General features: G+C 36.6%; 1 protein-coding gene across 1 annotated transcript in view; it reads left to right on the top strand.

Annotated features, from left to right (window-relative positions):
- The first annotated feature begins 6,738 nt into the window (after positions 1–6,738).
- LOC140142046 (uncharacterized) overlaps positions 6,739–22,350 on the top strand; it is a 32,921-nt gene continuing 17,309 nt past the window's right edge. Inside the window, exon 1 of the mRNA XM_072163969.1 lies at positions 6,739–7,206. Coding sequence (XP_072020070.1) covers positions 7,144–7,206 — 63 coding nt within the window. The 5' untranslated portion in view covers positions 6,739–7,143. The remainder of the gene's footprint in view (positions 7,207–22,350) is intronic.

The following is a 22,350-nucleotide window of genomic DNA, read 5'->3' as shown; positions in this document are numbered from 1 at the left end:
CTTAATTTCATTTTATTTTATTCGGTACCCATCAAGAAGCCAGTTATAAGTGCTTTGTAAAAATCCTTGGGGGTATTGTTTCTTTTGGGGGAGGGGTTAAAGGGTTTCACTGGGGTTTAAAAGGGTTGAGGTAGCAAAACAACTCATTTGAGAGTTCCTCTCTTATTAGTTCCCCTCTTAGTTCGTAGGGGACTACGAAGGTGCATGGGAAACCAAGGGCCGTAGAGATGCATGGCTTATAGTCTATCAGGCTCGATGGACCGGATACGCCCTTGCCTCAATGAATAGGAAAAACTTTGGTGGCAAAAAGGCACCTTGCTCAGAATAGAGTTAAGGTTATACAGGGGTCAAATTTCAAAATTGTTCAGACCTTGTCTATACTCCAGAGGTAAGTCCCCTTATTTTTTTGCTGAACTCCGGTGCTGAACCATGAAATGGTACCAGCCTATTTACTTGCTTACTTACTTATAGTCATGGACATATCTCGAAATGCCACGATTCACGAAGGTATGATCCCCGAGTTCTGTCAAATGAAAGAGAAAAAAGTAAAGAATATAATAAAAGTATTTCCCGGGTCAATATTCCTATTTTGGGTCCTTTCATATCTCGAAATCCCAAGAAGGTATGAACCCCGAGTGGTGTCAAATGAAAGAGAGAGAGAGAAAAAAAAAGAATATATATCGGACCCCACCTAAAAATTTACGTCCTGGACCCCCCCCCGCGTCAATATTCCTATTTTGGGTCCTTTCATATCTTGAAATCCTAAGAAGGTATGAAACCCTATTTTGGTCGGACCCTACCTAAAAATTTCAGGACATCCTGACCCCCCCCCTGCCCCCGCTTCCGCCGCCTATATGCAAAGAACCGGACTTATCCTGTAACGATGGCAAGGCCCGACTCATTCTTTTATTCGACGTCAAAAATGCAAGTATTCGTTATTCAATCTATTTCCTGTCATTTTTATCTTGTCACAAACAAATGAAGGTCAGTGACACAAAGACGTAACTCCATTTTGTGCCAAAATGAGACTTTGATATCAAAATTTTTAGAAACGTGCACTTTCCAATAAACATGTATATAGAAGTAACTCCATTTTACACCCCCATTGAAATCAATAGCTAGTGAAACATTGACTTAACTACATAAGTCAATGCGGCCTGCGGGTCATTATCTTTAAACTCATTTTTTCTCAGAATGGCCAAAATGGAGTTACGTCTTTGTGCCACTGACCCTTCGAAATGTTTGTTGGGATAAAATTGATAATATATGTTACAGACTGCACAACGATATGCATACAAAACATAAAACGCACTATATACCGTATTATTTAGAAAAATAGGTTCCAAAAGCTCTTTGAACAAGTTCCACTCCTTTTGTGAGAATCCTCACACTTGAACCACCAAAAAGGTTCCTAAAATACAAGAATCCTCTAGAGAACCATTAGAGGTTCTACAGCTTCTTTAGAGAACCAACAAGTTATTCAAAGTGAACAGAGAAAAAGAAAGTCCTTCAAAGTGACAAAAGATCCTTTTATGGTTAATCTTTGTAAGAACCATGAACCATCTCCTGAGAGGACAAAATAAGAATCAATTCGGAACCTTTTTTCTAGAGGGGTGATATAGTTATATATCTAACAAGGTTTCTGGTATTTCCCAGGCCACATTTGGACATACTATTACACAAACAAAATGTATTCAAAAGGTTTCATCATAAGCCCGTGGTTCCTTCCTTGTATCCTATGTGGCCCTAATTGATAGGTTCCAGAGTCACAAAACTGATGTTATCTGATATATCTTCTTCGAGTCCCTTATTCGCCTTCTTACACCTTCTATTTTCGTAACGGATAACACTTAACCCGATTATAACACAGCTGACACTCAAATTACTAGTTTTTTCCTTGATTTTTTTCGTCGGTGTATGTTTTCATTATTATGAACCACTAGCGTTAAAATCACGTAAATATTTCTCTAATTTTTGTTTGAAATCATCATGGTAACGTAACGCAAACGTAAAGGGGGGAACATCTGAACATATAGCTAAGGGCGCACAGTGTCATCGCCCCGATATCTTCATGGCAGAAATCGCCATGGTATAGGTTGAATCCACAGCCACGCATGGTCATTTTGTTCCGACCTTCTAGACGCATAATGAGCCGAGGGACATCCGACTAAGGCTACTGACAATAGCTTCCCAGCAAACACAAAAACGTTTTTAAAACGTTTTAAATAAGTTATATTTTGGCTTTTGGCTTAGGTAAAAACGTTTTAATAACATTAAAATGTCGGGTTATATAAAGGTCATGATAACGTTTTAAAACGTTTTGTATGAAAACACACTACAACAATATTTTTAAATGTTTTCAAAAAATGTTATTGTAAACTATTTTTGCAAACATTTTTGCCAAATATTGTGTCAATACTTAAATAACATTATGTTAAAATATTTGAACCCAGCAAACACAGAAATGTTCTTAAAATGTTTTTTTTCAAAACCTTTTAAAAACATTCAAATGTCGGGTTATATAAAGGTCATGAAAACGTTTTTAAAACGTTATTGAAAATATTTTGGGCAAACATTTTTCGTAAAAAGTTTTTCAACCCCAAAATAACATTCTGTTTAGAATGTTTTGTATCAAGTTTTCAAGAATGTTTTTGGAATGTTATTAAAACGTTTTTATACCCTTTATATAACCCGACATTTAAACGTTTTCTGTAAAACATTTTTGTTTGCTGAGCAGTAGATTATCAAAAATGTTTTTAAGGTTATGAAAACGTTTTATACTCTTAATATACCCTTTATATAACCCGACATTTAAACGTTTTCTGACAACCTTTTATAACCGTTTGCGAATGATGCCGAAAACGTTTTGTATTTGCTGGGTTGGTAATTGACCTCTCTGTGTGTGAGTGAGCATGAGCATGTATACGCCATGATGAGGTCAATGGTCATCCGCTTTTAGACTGCCTCTACGATACGAGTGAGTGGAGCTAGCCTACGCTGCGCTATAGTTCGGCACATATAAAATCAGAATTTTTGTAAGTTTTTGAGTTCAAGACGCAAGCTTCTTTCTCAAGACGCAAGCTAACGACTATCATATCCGTTCAACACATATATTCAAGTGCAAGGAACAAAATCTGGCTTCTTTAGACTAAATAAATTACGGGAGATATTCATCATTTACTACCTTGGTATCCAAATATTTATCGTCTGAATATCAAATCGTGCACGTGTATCGATCCCGGGTATTCATTCAGTGTCTCTGCTGTATAATGTAATTATTAACCGGGCGATGTCGGTGTGGGGCGTAGCCAGACTCGGGATTTGATCAGGTATATTTCCCCTTTCATTTCTCCCCAATTTTTCCTTCTATTTTGTCCTCTTTTCCCTTTTTTTACTTATTTTCCTCTTCTCTCCTTTTCCTCATTTTCTTGATTCGGTGGGCAACGCTATAAAAGAAGGCTTCTGGGTCGTCCTATAATATGTATATAGACCCTTCAAGTGAAAAGGGTTCTTGAAAATTGATAAAACCTAAGATCTTTCTGGCCTTTCCAGAACTTTTTTGTGTTCTTCAGAATCATCTAAGGTTCCAAAAAGTGGACATACAGCTCAAGAATCATTAAAGTTCCACTTGTTTTCTAAGAATGAAGTAGCACATCAATGACAATGCAAACTGGCGTTACGGTTAAAATGGTAAAAGGTAAATATCCTTTGGTGCACATTCGTCTAAGGGCGTAGCCAGACTCGGGATTTGATCAGGTATATTTCCCCTTTCATCTCTCCCCAATTTTTCCTTCTATTTTATCCTCTTTTCCCTTTTTTTACTTTTTTTCCTCTTCTCTCTTCTTCCTCATTTTCATAATCCGGTGGGCAACGCTCTTATAAAAGGAGGCTTCTGGGTCGTCCTATAGACCCTTCAAGAGAAAAGGGTTCTTGAAAATTGATAAAACCTAAGATAGTTCTTTCTGGCCTTTTCAGAACCTTTTTGTGTTCTTCAGAACCATCTAAGGTTCCAAAAGGAGGACATACAGCTCAAGAACCATTTTAGGTTCCACTTGTTTTCCAAGAATGAAGTAGCATATCAATGACAATGCAAACTGGCGTTACGGTTAAAATGGTAAAGGGTAAATATCCTTTGGTGCACATTTTTAAGCTCACATATAATTCGTTTTAACATGATTAATGTTAGGTATAAAGTTGCGGGTATAAAGTAAATTTACGTCAAAGATTAAAAAAAATCCCATTTGTCTGAACTTACTGAGAAGGTGGTTCATTAACACGACTATATACCTTGCGGCAAAAACCACGCACTTTTGTACAATGTTTCAGTGTCAAGGTGAACTAATATAAACGTTGAAGGTAGAAATAACATTAGGTCCTATAATGAGCTAAGGTTTTCGTCGATTGTCAATAATGTAATTGTCACACGAAACAAATGAAGCTATCAATGAATAAGTACCGTATACCATATTAAATACAGTGGATAAAATTCGAAATGTTTGATTTTATTTTTTAATTTACTTTTTCAAATCTCTGTAGAGTAGTTGGGGATGTGTTGGGTGAGGGAAATTGACCCCCTCTCCCGACGACAACTTAACTAGGACGGCCAGCTTTAGTTACTCGAACATTTCCGTAAGCAATTTTTTGTCCCGTTTGACCACAATTTTTGCCATTTTTTTTATTCGAACGGGAGGGCTCCCTCGGGCTCCCCCAAATTGCAATAGTATTTTTCCGCAAAATTGGGACTGCTCCTTCAAAAACCTGGATCTGCTAGGAGCTGTGATCTGCCCCTGTGTAATGGGCTTTAATGGTTGGTCCAGGAGAATGAAATGAGTCCTTTGAGAGTGGAAACTCTCTTTTCACTCTAATCGTCTCCATTTTCACTCCTCCCATTTCGCTCCATCATGTCTATTGGATTGATCACCGTGATTGATCATCATGTCTATTGGAACATTTTAATAAAACCTAAGAAAACACAAGAATATTGTATAAAAAAAACACAAAAATTCACAACATTCTCTAAAATAACGGAATATAGGCCCTGTCAGTAGATATTCTAAGGCAACACTGAATTTCAGGAGATATTCTAAAATAACTTGCTTTTTTTAAGGATGCTTTGCGTTATCGATCAAGTGACATAGGGCCTAACTTTGGGGATCGAACCTGCGCACCCATACCCATACAACTACGACATTGACCATGTTCAAAGACCCCACATTCCAGAAATACAGTATGTACCTTATAAGGTATATAATGATTGAAAATGTTTAGAATATGGTCAATGACCCCTATCCCGTGTGATGGCTATGGCAACAAGGATCCCCTTTATTAAGGTGTCCATTCAAGTTCAACCATGGGCGTGTTGCGAGACCCTAACCTTGAGCCCATGTTAGTTTTCATATGCATGATTTCAGACATTTTTAAAAATGTGATTGACTTGTGGTTGAATTGTTGTGTTCCTTTTATAGCTTTTGAATGAAATTTTGACTAGTTTATATGACATCTTAATGAGGTTTACTCAATAAGAATGTGGGAAAATTATCGTCAAATCGTCGGAGCAGGTGTATGTTCTCCCGGCCGGCGACTACACCAGGTTTGCACTTTTCGATTTACCATGTTTATGCGAATATTATCGCGAATTTGGGGTCCGAGTCGGATTTTAAACTTCCAATTCCCTACTTTTGAATACTAGCAGTTGTATAATGCATACAGGTTTTACAGGTCATAATTAACCTTAAATGTCACAATTTTGATTGCTAAAAAATCATGAAAATTTGCCAATTGGTTTCCATCGGGATGTGGCGCTTATCAATTGTTTTTATTTCCGCTTTCTTTGTCTTTCTTTCTGTCTGCCCTTGCAATTATGGTGACAGGTTTTTAATTTAGCACTAATTAATTACCCACATATCTTGTGGAGTGATGATTTCGTACTAATTAATGGTCAAAGTATAAGGGTGTTACCCTAGTGTTTAACTTTTTATATTACCGGTACTTTAACCAATTTTCTCCGGTAAATCAACCAGTATAAAATAATTTTATACTGGCTGATTTACCGGAGAAAAAAAAAGGTTTGCAATGATGAGATCTATTAATGAGTAATTACTTCCCATAGGTATTCGTTAGACTTCCATAAATACGTGCCTTGGTTATACCTTCCCGCTCACTCCACCCATATAAACTAGTCCAATATGAAGGCATATTGGAAAAGTTCCAGAAATTTGACAGAAGAAATTAAATTATCACTGTTTAACACCTCCAAATGATTTGTCATGCCATATTGCATTGCGTGTATTCCGCAGCTCTTTAAAAACTCATCAAAAATCAACTCGACAGTTTTTTGGTCACGACCTTAAGGTCAAATTATTAAAACAAAAAAGAGAGGAAAAGTCGTAATGATTTGGCGCATGTTAAGGCGTGTGGGTAATCTCAGTGTAGTAAGCACAGTTCGTGAAATATCTGCTCGAGCTCACTGACGTTTAGCGGGCATTGAACCTTCTCAGTCTTGTAACTCCATTGGCGGTGCAAAAAACCCTGGACCAGCGTTAAAAATCACCGGGTGAGATATATTGAAAATGAACCTTTTGTTGCCATGGTTCCTTTTGTTTACTCATTATGTATATTCGTGTTAAACTCAGCAATGACCGACCCTCAAGCGGTTATATTTAAGGATTATATTTGAATATAAACCATGGTCTGCATTTGAATAGCTGTTAGGATTTACACTTAAGTGGCGGTGATCAGTGGATGCTCTTTTTTTTGCTCTTATTCTCCACAGTACCGGGAAGTGACCTCAAAGTCCTGGGCAGAACGCGGTATGATTTTGACAGGAGCTAGTGAGCACAGTGACGACTGACGGACGGGCAGAACTCTCTCGTCAACCCAGACCACCACAATTGGCTGGTCAAATTGTCCTTAGTGTATAATAGCTAAGGTGTTGCCTTTGGTTAACTTTCTTCTTTAATGATTCAGCCAAATGCATCTTGTTGGAAACTTTTTCAAGCACAGTGAATTCATCATCCATGAACCAAATTTTTGGACAAATATTGAATAAAGTATCTACAAGCAGATTAAGGAATTTCTTCGTTTCACCAGGATTGGATACTTTTGAAGTTTGAATTCGACTGCAGCATCGACAACATCAACGCGATGTTTACCAAGAAGAAGTTAGTGTGCAGCAGCAGTACTGGCTGTTTTGCAGGGTTGCCCTGGGTACGTATAAGGATTAACATAATTGACCTTTTTTTAAATGATATCTTTGAAAGGTGTAATTTGCGTGAGCGAAAGCCATGCATTCACCAGTAAATACCTTAAATTCTTGGCTATTAATACAAATTCATGTTCAAGTTGAAATCATGTGCTATAGTGTTTAGATTAATTTCCTAAGCGTCTTAAATTGTGGAGAAATCGGATACCGCGTTATTGAATTTCCCGCATCGGTTTGAATTTGAAGAAATTTGATGAAAAGCATCGATATATATGAAATTATTTCTTATGCATGGTTCAATTGGATTAACCATAAATTCAATACGACCTTCGTTGATATGTCTAATTATGTCTAATTTACACGACTTTTTTGATTGTAATATTAGATAAATAACAAGATAAATGAAGCAGTGCAAGGTGCACACAGAGCATAAAGAATTATTTCATCTGAAAAACTGGCATAATTTAGTAAAACTTCATTAATACACCTCAAACCGTACCTTAAACTAAGCACCCCTAAAAACTAAGCCTTGCATTTATGTGATAATTAATGGCAGCAATATCATTGAATATGATGTAAAAGTATATCATGACAACTTTGGTTACAAGATAAATATTTTGCCAAAACAATTTGCGAAATATTTTGCATTTAATTTACAAGAAAACAATATTCACGTTATTTCAGTTGTGCAAAATTGAAGTTTTTGTAGGTAACTTACGTAAACTTCATTTATTAAGAATTTTGTACTGTATGGCATTGTGGGTTACGTTTATATCTAACGATATATAGAACACCAATGGTCCTTTACCATTTACACTCTTCTCAAACACATTTTGTGTTTAAGAACAAATTGTGCACACCTGCTTGTCAATATTTGCAAAATATAATTTTGGTAAACTAAACTGGAAATAATTCACATTAAGGGGCGTTTTGTGATCCACAGCCTCATCTCCTGAACTTAGTCCAAAAACGTTGAGATATTTTTATTATATTTAAACCTAGCACTACACAATGTTTGAGTGCATAAGGTTTCTTGCAGATTTGGTCGTTTGACAAAGATATTGTCCATCTTTGTAATTTTGGGCTGTCGTTCGACAGCCTGAAATTATAACACAGTGGCCTATGGGCCGCTTTAATACATTTCAATAGGTGTAACTCGCAAATTGGATGTCCGATGAAATTTTGGAAATAAGCTTTTTTCGTGAAATACCTTTAAATCTGGAAAAAATACCTCTAGATCTGGAAAATTTCAGTGGTAACTCAAATGCTGGTGTAACAAGCAACTTTTATTCATTTACTTCAGTCAAACTAAAAATCTGCAATTTTTATTTTTTACACTCGACAAAGATATTTTTAAATAAAAAAAAGACAAAATTGTGTACGACGTAATTAAACATTTGTTTGCAAAATATTTATTTTTATTTTACTTGATAGAAATCAACGTTTATGATTGATTAAGAATGCTGATTTGAATGCAGCTTCCGGTGCTGTAGATAATAGATATTTCTCTTCATTGAATGAATAAGGCCAATAAGACCAGCATTGATCATCCCCTTACAGAACTATATTAAAACAGCTAAATTAAAACAGCAAAATAAATAAATAAATAAACAACAACAACAAACATATTCTTCATAAAAATATACAAATAATATCGGATATTTTCAAAAATTCTTTTCGACACGCGATGTTATGTTTAATTTTTTAACCGTCTTACAAAAAACCTGTAATTGCAATGCAGTCACTGGAAAAATAAATTCAACCACAAACAAACAAATTCTTTCTGTAAGGGATATGCTTGTTTGTAGGTATTTCCGATTATTTGATGAAATTGGAGCAAACTTTTTGGAAGTTCCGGGAGATAGCAAGAGATATGACCATTGAAGCCAAGATTACTTTCTCTTTATATTTGCGTCACCATACATTATTGTGACGTTCATGGTTGCTGCATTCAGAGAAATATATGACTTTGATGGAATGTTTCATATTATTTAAGGTACAGATTTGTCCGGATTGGTACAAATTGCAATGTGAAATCTATATCAGTAAAGGTTTAAGCCTCATAATCGCGAGGGAGCTCAACTTGAGGTCGTGGGTTCGAATCCCTGCAGCGCCAACGTCTTGCACTTGGGTAAGACGATTCACCTCGCTTGCATCGCCCACCCAGGTGCAACGGGGAGCTGTTAGAGGATGATTAGCTGCACTGTTGTTGTGCCTTTGTGAAGCGAAATAATGTGTCTCAGTGTAGCGGGATAACTCATATGTGTGCTGCACATTACGCTTCAGTGTAGGTTAGAGATAACAAACATTGATTGGATTGATTTTAATAGTTAACGCCAATTTAGTTTGATTAGGATACTGACTCTTTCAGCGTCTAGTGTTGCGTCCCTTGCTATTAAAGGGTTTAAAACCACCGCAAAAATGTCTAGATCATGTCCAATGATCTTATGTAATGTACGTGGCTCTTTCACTCAAATACCTGCGGCTAGAAATTCAAGTGAATGTCTCAACCGATATAATTGTATTACAGACACGCAATATGTCCTGGTTTGCGTTCTTTCATTCGATTTCAAAGGCAACTAGGGTCAATGGCCAAAAGGGATCTTAGGTTGTCAATAATGCAATATATCTTGCCTTTTTGGTTTTGCAAGCTAAGATATTTTGGGTAACTTTTGAAGGGAAAAGTAAAGGGAAGATTATTTGAGAAAAGAAATACTGAGAGAGTTGAGATTTTTGTTCAAAACACCTGATTCAAGTCGTGTATAGTACAATTGCAAATTTGTGATTTGTAGGTTCCGAGATTTCACAGAGTATGAAGACTGTTGATATAAACATTTTGAAACAATAAAACAAAAGATGCGACACTAACTGATCAAATGTTTGATACGTCTATGTACAATTATGCAAAAAGTAATAAAAGGCAGAAATTCTATAAATATCATTCGTATCAGTGGATTCCTCGCCTTTACCATTCTTTTTAATAAAATCTGTACATAATATATACAAGCCTCCAAATAAGCAGATCTGGACCAGCAGCCACACATCCGCACATCATGGAAAAAGCAGCTCCTGGTCCTGAGATTATATAACCAAGAGCCATTTTAAAGAGCTAAGAGTCATTTAAATTTCAATTGTAAACATTAAATACAAAACCTGCTTTAACTATCATGTTCTATTTAAAAGAATGTAGAGCCTGGTTCATATGATTTTGGTGTGGACGAGGAGCCAAAATGTTATGACCATTGGGTAAATGGCTCCTGGGTGCCTGCTTATTTTGAAGCTTGCACATATATCTACTCAAACCAGTCCACTCTGACTGTTCAATGTTCTATTTCTACGCAAATAAATGCGAATTAAGCAAATTTACCATTCCTTCCTTCATATCCCCTGTTGTCAACTCTGGGACGTGTTAGCTTCTATTACTAACACTTACTTGGCTCGATTTGATGAATTTGTTCACACGTAAAAGTTATTTTAAGTATCAAATGCCCTGATTCTGTTGATTCCTATTAGAATATATGGAAGTATTATAATAGCTTATAATGAACATGATGAAAACAAGGGGGTTGTCAAGATGTGGCTACGTTATGTAAAATGTTACCACTTTAAAATAAGCATTCATATATAATAGAATAACGGAATATCCCAGGTACCAGATCGTACGTTGATTGGCTGAATCACTTGTTCTGTGTGTCGAATCATTTTATTTTTAAGTTATTACGATAACCACAAATTCCAAAACATGTGAAGAAAAAATGTTTAGCATAATTTCAACTTTACAGGACACTTTCTTATCCTGAGAAGTTGCGATTAGAAACTTCCTTTAAATATGGAACCTGCACCCTACACCTGTTGTATCGCAGCTTGCCTTAATCGTTAATGATAGGGACTAATCCATACGGTTCATTGGCCTAAAAAGTTTGTCCTGAAATGAACTTGAATTTGATGCTTTCTATCTAGTCATGGTATGATGCATAAAATCTGTCCATATCAATTAGTAAGATGAGAAGTTACAGAGTATAGGCCTGTTTGATGGGTAGACGTTGACATGACATTACTGTGTCATGCAATCATGCCAATGGATGAGTCCTCGTTGTGCATAAGTGAGTATGGACAACTTCCTATTCAGCTGTTTAGGTTGCAACAATTGTAAGGTCATAAAGGTTGCGGCAAATTATTGTGGTACCTGCAATGTAAGGAGTCGAAATCGTGCATCAATTTATGATGTTATGCAAGTGCATTGCCGAAATGGAGTGCAACATATTGCAATGGAATGCAATGCAATGCAATGCAATGCAATGCAATGCAATGCAATGCAATGCAATGCAATGCAATGCAATGCAATGCAATGCATAGCAATGTAATGCATAGCAGTGCAATGCCATGCAATGCAATGCAATGCAATGAAGCAATGCAATACAATGTAATACTGCACGTAATGCAATTCAATGTTGCATTGCATTGCATTGCATTGCATTGCATTAGATTCCATTGCAATATGTTGCATTCCATTTCGGCAATGCACTTGCATAACATCATAAATTGATGCATGGTTTCGACTCCGTAGCCTACATTGCAGGTAACACAATCTGCCTTACAAAAATTATTGTTGCAACGCTGTATTTCAATATTTTGAGGTATAAATTAACCTGATGAAATGTGAACTGCGAAGTAGCTATATTACAAATTATGTAAAGCAAATATGTTATATAAAGCAATGCAATATATTGCAATAATAATAATGCAATTATTACAGTTGATGTGCAGACAACTTGGTGTGGTGCCGACTAGTGCAATGCCCTGGTGCAATGCACTAAAACAAGTAGTTCAGCTCTGTGGATATTAAGACTGGATTAATCTTCCTTTCGACTCAAAGGCCAAGATTATTCACCTGATATGCCTGGCGGGAGTGTTCCTCCGTTCTTTGATCTTAATCTTCCATTTCTGCACTTTCTATGTCTTTTTGTTGGCCAAGCATGATAATAGGGTTTAAATCTAGGAATATGATTGCTGGTCCCATCATGACAAGAGCGTGTCTTTAATATAATAAATACAATTACCTTCCCAGATATATAATTTATACGACAAGTTATTGCATTTCAACGCAATATCTGTGTGCGATTTTACGCAATAAGGCTTTTAGCATCATGCCATTCATTCAGATTGAAAACGCCTTGTTGAAGAAACATTTTCTAGGTGCGTATCACTTCTAGAAGTAGAATACTTTGAACACATCCACTGCGTAACTGAAGTCCACGTGCTGTAAATAATACTTTTCCTGAGGCTGGTGATGGACATCAATGCCAGCTCATTGCGGAGAAGGATACTGAATGATGCTTCCTTACCCCTCCTCTTGTAACACCATTTAAATCAGGTCACTAGGTAATGTCACTATGGACCACAATAGCCTCATCCCAATGACATAGATCAATAACCTCAATTAAACAATCATAGTGCAAAATTTGACCTCAAGTTTCAAAGTATGAGTTTTTGTACCCAAATTTTCAAAGGTCATTCAATGAATGTGCAAATGTATTGGGGTTAAAGAACTGTGCCTTGATAGATGAGCATGTTGTGGCTCCTAGTGAGTGGTGATAATGAATGACTCCTAGAGATATGTGACTCTGCTGCTGGGGCAATGGCCTCCATAATGGCAGGTTGACAAAGACACGCACCGAATTTTATGAATACCAGTGTCATTGTTAAATGCCGTTATTGATACTCTGCTAATTTGTCTTCTTGACATCTCTCTATTATTACACTTATCCGGGCGTATCCCATTTAGTAAACAAAGCTACCAAATACTTTGCCATGACAACAGTCACCAACATAACAAAATGGCGGTATAGCTATTGTTATAGTTTGCCTTGCCATTTTCAGATCATGACATCGACCAGAATGTTTTGGTCACTATGTACTTTTTCAATAATTAACGTGCCAAGGGCATTTCATGTTCTAGTCATGTTTAAGTGGTCGATGCCATTTTACCGCGAGTGGACAAGGTAGCAAGTCACAAACCTGACGAGCATTGGACCATTCATGTTGATGAATGTTTTGTTTACCTTTGACATGTTCGAAGTTGCCAGGTACTGGGTAAAGTACGGCACACAAATGCTAAATCAGTGTTTTTAAGGTTGTCAATAAAATAAATCCCGCTGACATGAAGGTGATTGAGTATCCTCAATTACCTAATCATGCTAATGGTTCCTTCAACTTCTTTCCAGGAAGTCCCAAGACCTAGACATTATGTAGCTACCTATTACTATTACAATCTATACATGTACTTGAACGTATCGAAATATCATCTTATATTCATGATAATGATCTAATAAGCTTTTGTAAGAAATCAATTCAATTATCGTTAGGTTAAGGGCTGGGGTATGAACCTTTGGACAGTATTTATTGTGGGACATTAGAGCACATCAGACATATCGAATTGCATTCTGAATACGAAGAATGTCCTTCTGATATCAAATAATTTAGATTTTTGAAATTCGCAATTTAATACATTTTATGGCAAATCATTAAAAATTGATATTTTTGATATTTAACAGTACTTGAAGTAAACTTTATATATCTGATGATTTATACTTAAAGTGTATGTAGGTGGGATGAAAAGCCGACGATCAATTGAAAATTTTGACCTTTCGTATTGAAGATATGGATTTTTTTTCCCAAAACACCAAAAAAAATTAGGTCTTTTTGGGAAAAAAAATCCATATCTTCAATATGAAAGGTCAAAATTTTCAATTGACCGTCGGCTTTTCCTCCCTGCTACATACACTTTAAGAATATGTCATTAGATTTATATAATTTACTTCGAGGACTGTTATATATCAAAATTTGAAAAATATCAAATTTTTATAATTTGTCATAAAATTTGTATTATATTGTGATTTTCAAAAATGAAAATTATTTGATATCAGAAAGACATGCTTCGTATTCAGAATGCAATTCGATAGGTCTGAGGTGCTCTCATGTCCCACAAAAAATACTGTCGAAACGCAATAAATGCTCATTTTAGATCCCTTAACGTTATAGCAAACTACTTGAACTTATTTGAAGTGCAATGAAAAGAACTCACTTAAACCTGGAGAGTATAAGACATCAGCAGTGATCAGTATAAAATGGCAAGATTGAATGTAGTCTGGACTAGGTAGCCATCAATGCAGCCATCAAGCAACATTGGACAGGTTGGATTAAATCGGGAATACCTTATACATGTTATACGCATCCGAACATTTACATTAACCAAGTTGTTAACAAACAACGGGCGATAAACTCAGACATAAAACTGAATATGATCACAGATCTGTGATATGATCAAAGACTCAATGATGAAATGAGCAACCTCGAAGAACATGTTCCATTCAGTTTCATGACTTTGTGAAAAGAACTTCAGTGTATCACAAAGATATTCACCTGCGAAATACGTTAACATATTCACTTTAAACACCAAGTTAAGATATTCAAAAAAGAAAATTACAATAAACGGGTTCTAAGAGTCAACCTTAATGACCATTGAAGAAACACCAATTGAGGACAATCAAAGGCCCTTCCATACAAACATGAAGTCCATCCCAGAATTAGACACAGTTAACATACTGAAAGTGCAGGTACAATCCTGTCACATTTGAATATGCTAGAATGACATCTGATATCTCCGCAATTCCATTGATCAAGATGGTATCTCTTATTAAGGGCGCTCAAAAAGGATTTCATAGACAAGTGGTGTGAAAACGGATGTCAACTCTTATGCAAAGTATTCTACCATGCCTACCTACAGACGAAAGTCTTATTTAGTAAAATTGAAAAACAAATGGAGTGCAAGGGATAGTTTTAACGCCCTTACTCCTCGTTGATGCGTTGCTCATCTTCGCATATCTCATCCAGTTGCTCATCTTCGCATATCTCATCCAGGAGGTATCTGGGATCTCATAGATGCCATGAAACTGCTCAACTATGGACATCTGAGCTAACTAGCACAGCTAAGGGGTTAACAATGGTTAAGGAAGGTTGTTCAGGCGACAGTGGCACATTAATGTTCCCCAGTGCAGTCCGAGGGAGGTAGTGGGTGTCGCAATCATTAAATACAACTTGCGTAAAAACAGGTTTCATACTCCAAGTCAACTTTCTTCAACAAAACCACATTTACTAGACTCATGGGTTCACCTAGCGTGCAAGTGATTCTGATCCCACGACTAGAAGTACATAACACCACGTTGTTTACATCTCAATCAAAGAAACTCGTCGAGTAATGAACCCTACTTCCAATATTATATTACTTATTCTTACAATAATTCCTTCAATCACATTTCTTTGCTTAAGACTGTTTATTCCCTCAAATCCCCTCTAAAGCCTGACCCTTATGGTCATGATCCGTATGGTCAACCAGCCTGCCTACCCTCTTACCACCGTGAACGTAGCAATATCTGTCAATGCCGTGTAAATTGGTGTTCAAGTAGGGTCATTCCTGTAGCCGGGAGCTTTGACTTTTCACTTTACAAAAATTCATCTATTCAATTGTCGAAATCAAAAATAGCAACGAACTTAACAATGACAATGCTAGGTGAAGGAAAAACGGGTAGTTGCTAGCGGGGCTGTGTGATCGAGCGAGTGGGCTTTTGTTCAATTTGTTCACCCTGTAGTTTAAGGCAAACACGCATGGTTGGAGAGTATTCTCATTCATTGATGGTGGGCGTTCTGTTGACGCATTTGACGAGTCTCGAATTGGATGGCTCAGGGTCGTGTGAACTTCATCTGCATTTACTTCTGTATAATCATGTATTGATGAACCGGTAATGAAGGACGATTGACTAGAAAAAATCTAAATCTAACATACAAGTTTGCTCTATACGTATGCCTATAGTAAAAGCAATTTTTGGCATCCATTTGTTACCTGAACATTGTAATCACAATATGCGACAAGTACTTTGCGAATATTTTATTTGTTTGTTGAATTGATTCAGTTTGCAAATTATTTTGTTTTGTATTTATAATAAATTGTTAAAGCTTCTAGAGGCCGTAGTCCTTAAATAATTCCATTGATAACTGTAAAATAACACAAAAATACTCCATACACTTTATGCACAGTTTAATAACCGATATACCTGGGAAGCAGTATTTGTCATTTCAATGGAGCAAGTTAACCCACTCTCCACTCTAATAGTTACACAGCTAACTAACACTTACACAACGCTGTGTTTTGGATCTTGCTAATTTTGCCTTTGCCTATCACTATACGGTACTTAATTCGGATTTACTTCAATCAGTGCGGCAACAATGACTGACCATGACAACACATGTGCCACATGCCCATCGTTGGGTCAAAGGTCACTGAAGGGTTACAAATGTCAAAAACACATTTTTCAATCACTATACTCGATCTAACTTTAGCATACTTTGATCGATTTTGACCATTGGTCACAACAATAACTGACCATGTCCACACACGCCACATAACAATCCTCATTGGGTCAAATGTCCATTAGCCAGCGTCTTTTGGGTGCTCACAGAGTTGGGGTCAAAGTTCATTAATGTGTCATTTCCGATATGAGGTCAATATTGTCAAATGCTTCGTCTGCCACAATAACAGAGCACAGTAATGTCACTTGTACACCGATGGTACATGCCAGTGTCTATACATGTATACTAGCGGTGTTCACAGATTTGGGTCACCAAGTTTTAATGTCTGGTCTGACCATTACCTTCCAAATGCCTCCTCTATTAAATAGAAAGCTACAAATAACATAACATACAATAAGACAACTTGCACACATGAAGTAGCCAGTTTGTATAATGGGTGTTCGCAAATTTAGGGCAAAAGTCTAAGATTATCACTGAATTGTCAACAAATGGCGCAGCAAGTATGATGAGAAATTGGCCCAGAAGATTTGACGGGCGTGAAGGGGCAAAACAACAAATTTGTGCAAAAATCTTTTCACCTTACTTAATTTGCAAACTGTTTCTCACATGAAGAAGAGAGTTTCAATATACTTGTCATATTTGACGCCCGATTGAACGTGGTATGGCTTTACTTAAGCACTCTATTAACATCTTGTGTAAATAGTCAATTATTTTCCATATAGAGTTTTTGTAATTCAGCATTTTGCATTTGGTAGGCATTCCTCAATCAAGAGGATGCAACGGTTAGTAGTCTCGCTACGCTTTAACGCTAACTCGTCGTATAGCGTAGCTGTTGATGCCTTCCTCTGAGATCAGTCTTCAAATCTGAGTCAGGGGTACTTAGTCTTCATCTCAGTCTTTACTTTAAGTAAAAGAAGACCTTGGTATCATACAATATCATTTGCTTATTGATGCATAAGAAGTTGCACAAAGTCTAACCGATGAGAGATACTTAGTGTTACGGAAGCTCTAATTAGATTGTCAAATACAGGGTATCTATGATACGGTCGCAGAGAGGCTGACATGCAGCATGCTAAAAACAAGGGTTTGTCCCCTAGGCCATTCAACTTTAGCAAGATAGCAGGGACCCTAGAGTTAACCAATGGAATGTATATCAACGTTAAGTGTTTAGGGGTTGGAAGGAGTCGATCTTAAGTTGATCTTTGATGGTCAGGTAATGCTACCCAGTTATTACAGCCGTGCGCACGACTCAATCAATTTCCTAGGGTCATTGTAGATTGCCCGGAGGGCAAATGGGTACTGAAGAAAGTTATGATATTAAATCCAATAAAATTATGCAATTAGTATTTGTTTCTTTTAAATACAAGAAGCAAATTTTGTTAACCTATGACTTGGACATTTTGTTTACGTGGAATTGATAGGAGGCAGGCTCGAGATAAAGGTTTTCCTATAGGGTTGAACACCGTTTGTAAATACTTTTTGTGTAACTTTAACGATAAGAATCAACTGCACTCCTTTTGGCTTTTTATACATCAATTTCAATTACTTGCTTGACAAGTTCATTAACATATTTTTGACCTAATTTAAAGAACTTTAAATGCTATATTATCGTTCGGCTGTGACAAAAAAATATTGCATGTATCAACGCTTTCAAGAATGAATAGAGTTCAATAATATTAAAATTGCAAAAGAAACAAAAAATATGCAGTCACTCGTGCACTCCGGAATCAAAGGTTTGATAGAATAAAAAAACAACATGTTCGGGACACCGAGTTGGTCTCATATTTGATCGTAAGATGTTTTCTTACGTGTAGTACTGAAAGTAAAGTTATACACACAAATGGCGAAAACCCCAACTTCACCACCGGCACCATTTATTTCGAGTGTGGAAGATTCAGGTCTTTCATAGGGGGTGTGTGGATTTCAACTAGAATACCCCAATGTAAACATGGGATGTTGTACTCAGCAGACAGAATAAGTAATATGCCGTGTACAGTGGTTAGAAGAATATCCCAAAATTAGTGATACATTGGATGCTATATCATCATTATTAATGAACCAGTTTATTTTTGCATGCATATTATTCCAGCAGTGACTGACCAAATGAAAGAGTTGCCACGTACTTATCCTCTTTATGTTTCACCTAATATGGCATTTATCAAATATTATTCACAGCATGTGGAAACGGAAGAAAAACAAAAGCCTGAAAAGAAACTCAGCAGTTGCGAGACCTGTATTGTTAAGACTGCTTCCTATAACTTTCTAAAAAAAATCTTTTGACGTATAATTAAGAGAAAAAAATATTAGAGAATAAAATGAAATGATCTGTAACCTATGCCAATATGCAATAATATCGTATCCCTCTGATTGTGGCATTGGCTTTGTGATTTTGTAAAAAGGCGTGAAGAGTGGGAAAAAGGAGGGTCAAAGTTATTCTTTCAATTACAAGTGGACAATGCATTGTTGTAAACGGAGAGTGGCGGAAGGATACGCTACAGTGGCGGAACAATTTCTTTCTTTTCGGTTTTGTATGAAATTACTATTACTCTCTATTACTTCGATGATGCATGAAGAATGGGAATATATGCGCATATGGTTTGTGAGTCAAGTTCGTTGATAAAATATTAGCCCAGGGCCCCGGCCCAGGACTGGTGGTTAAGTCACCATAAGTGCTAACATTTTATCCCTATTCACTTTTATTTCAAGATAGACTTTATGAAACTCAGGCAAACTGGCATATAATAAATTGAGAGAGCTAACAATCAGTAAGTATAGTGTACTCTTTAAACATATACAGTTTGTCCACTCCGAAGTACACAATGACAACGCGCACGTATACAGCGCGCTAACAGTGCGTAGCGCTGCGTCTCTGCTGCAGGTATGCGTGCCTTCAAAGTCGGCACAATGTGTGCGTCCGCGTCTGTACTTTGTACTTCAGAGTAGACTGAGTATAGTGTACTCTTAAAACATTTAGTCTTTTAGTCTGTCCAATGCAGACAATGTTCCCTCGAAAGGGCATATGGCCAAAAATTGGCTAAGCATCTTGAAAAGTTGGCCCAGAGATACTTTGAGAAAAATGCAAAGAATATAATTGCACAATAGTGGCATTTAATTATTCACTTATGTTAATAAAATTTGTTCATGTTGTTAGTACATTGGTCCAAGCTTAAAAACTACTCAAATGTTCTCAAGCACTGACAAATTATTTCCTTATTCTTCGCGTTTCATATTCATTTATGACACAGCTTCTTGTTCTTTTCTCATCTTAGTTTCAGACAAATCTTTGGAATCTTATCTAAAGCCATTCCTTCTGCACATGATGCCATATCACACCATAGACTGCAAAAAAAGAAACACGAAGCCATCAGCCCCATCAGTAAGCTCACTCTAGATATACAAACCACCACAACTTTTATATTCAAGACATTTTTCCCTACAATATCTGGGATTCAAATAAGCATTTGACACTGTGGATTTCTCTTCACTTGTGGGAACTTGCATGCATGTTCACGTATTGTCATGATTGTTGATTTGGGCACAGTGGCTGTTTACCATAGATGTTTTGTCTGTCAAAAATCACGCCAAAAGTTACTGGTGTTATTCTTTGTTGTGTAATTGTCAAACTATATCATTGTTCTCTAGTCTGGTACGCTTTAATATGTCTTTATTTATCACTCAGATTTAGATAACCATGGCAACGTTCTATTGATTGGACTAGTTTACTGTAAACAGTTTGTGTGATGGTACGTTGTAACTTCATTTATGCACTTTACGAATCACCAAGAGATTGTGGGTCCTATTGAAAAAACGAAAAGTAAAGTACCGTGATAGGTACATTAACCTTTTAACGAAAAGTAAACCACTTTGATACGTTTACAGGTCGATAGTAGTCCGAAGGATCATTAGTCCCAAAACCCAATAACCATAATCCTTACCCTAACCCTAACTCTGAACTTTATCCTAACCCTACACCACAATCAGACAATACAAGTCCCAATTCTAACCCTAAACCTAACCATAACCCTAACAACATAACACGCTGACTCTAATCACCCTATCACTAACATTGCCCTAAGCCTATAATGATATTATATGGGGCCCTACCATAACCTTAATACCATTATCCCTAACCTAAAATGCCACAACCCTAGGCTAACTGTAAAAGTCTGTAACCCTTTCGGACAAAATTATAGGTGGTTCCCACAGTAACCTTATAACTAAAAGTAAACCACCTTGATACATTAACCTATAGCGTTCATTCTGTTGGATAGTCCAGATTTTCTGATATTTTTGTGGTTTCCGCGTCGAAAGATACCGGCACCTATATATATGATGGTAATTATGGACTAAATAGCTTGCAACTATATGATTTTACAACATTGTAAAACTACTCAAAAAGGAGTTAACTATTTTAATGACTCAGATAGAAGTTTGAGGGGGCAATCCTACTGCATTACCGCATTTCAAGTGTAAAACCATTAAGAAGGTAATGATATTCTAATGTCTTCATGATCTCAAAACCCATTAAAAGTATTCTGTCATTCCATTTAAGATTTATTGTGAAAAATTAACCCCATGAGAACTACCTGCCGATCTAACATTGCCTCTGATTGGTCAATTACATGATATCTTCATTTTAATCACCAATCAGAATGGAGCTTTGCAAATAATTCACCCCAATTTTTTTGCGTGGTGAAATTATTCTAACAATGTTGCTGATTGGTCCAATTGATAATGAAAACTTCCTTTTGGCCAATCGGCAGGTAGTTCTCATGGGGTTAATATAAAATTTGCAGGTTCATGTATCATAACCTAATTATAATGATTATGTGTTTCTTTATTCAAAGACGAATTAGCCAAGTTGAAGAAAGTTTAGATTATGCATGATTCAGTGTACAATATATCGTGAGATTTAAAACGGTCAACTGAGGTAAAGTAAATAAAACTTTGATGGCACATTGATGGGGTTGTTGTGCCCTATCAGACACTCATTAAAATCATTCCTAGAGACATTTTATATCCTTATTTTGAAATTTATATGAAAAGGTCGAAAGAAGCTCAGTTTAATGTGCGATTATCGTGGCTAGAGGCACACCGTAAATAATGTTTAACGATTAAAGTGTCATTGTAGTTAGTTTATAGGCCAATGACATCTCTTGAAACGACTGAAATGACAAGATTTAATGAAAAGTGAAAAATCAGATCATTTTTCGGCGGGCAACTAGCTAGGGGTTTTATGTCATCTTTGATTGTGAGAACATGACTTCAGGAAGTTGAGTAGTTGATTGACCCACTTGTTTACAGCAAGGCACGTATTGAATCAGGTTCTTACTTCATTATGTTTAAAGCATGTATACAGAAGGCACTCTGCAATCTGCATCCCCGGGTACCCAGAAAGGCATCGCTTTTTTTAAAAAGGCGAAGTTGGAAGTACTACTATTAGGCCTAAGTGAAAAGTTTGCAGTATGCCAGATCGAAACAGCCTACGTCCGGGCCTACGTCCACTCCTCTGTCAAAAGATACTATAAAACTGGGTACATTGATTGTATAAATTATTGAGAGGTGTCTAAGTACCGGTAGCCTGTTAGCCAGTGGGTATATTCAGTGCGCGTGTACAAAGCTTTGGTGTTGAACTACGTTTGTACCAAGTATTACACAGTCAAACTCCTCTGTCAACCCGTGTGTACCATTTTGTTGTTGTCTTCATATGTTTTCCATGATGTATATATACAAAGGACAGAACTAAAAGGACAAGACACAAAACATAACAAAACAGACGGTAA

The sequence above is a fragment of the Amphiura filiformis genome, chromosome 20, assembly GCF_039555335.1.
Source record: "Amphiura filiformis chromosome 20, Afil_fr2py, whole genome shotgun sequence".
Taxonomy (NCBI): Eukaryota; Metazoa; Echinodermata; class Ophiuroidea; order Amphilepidida; family Amphiuridae; genus Amphiura; species Amphiura filiformis.
The sequence above is the reverse complement of the archived record's forward strand: the minus strand, read 5'-3'. Positions and strand labels throughout refer to the sequence as shown.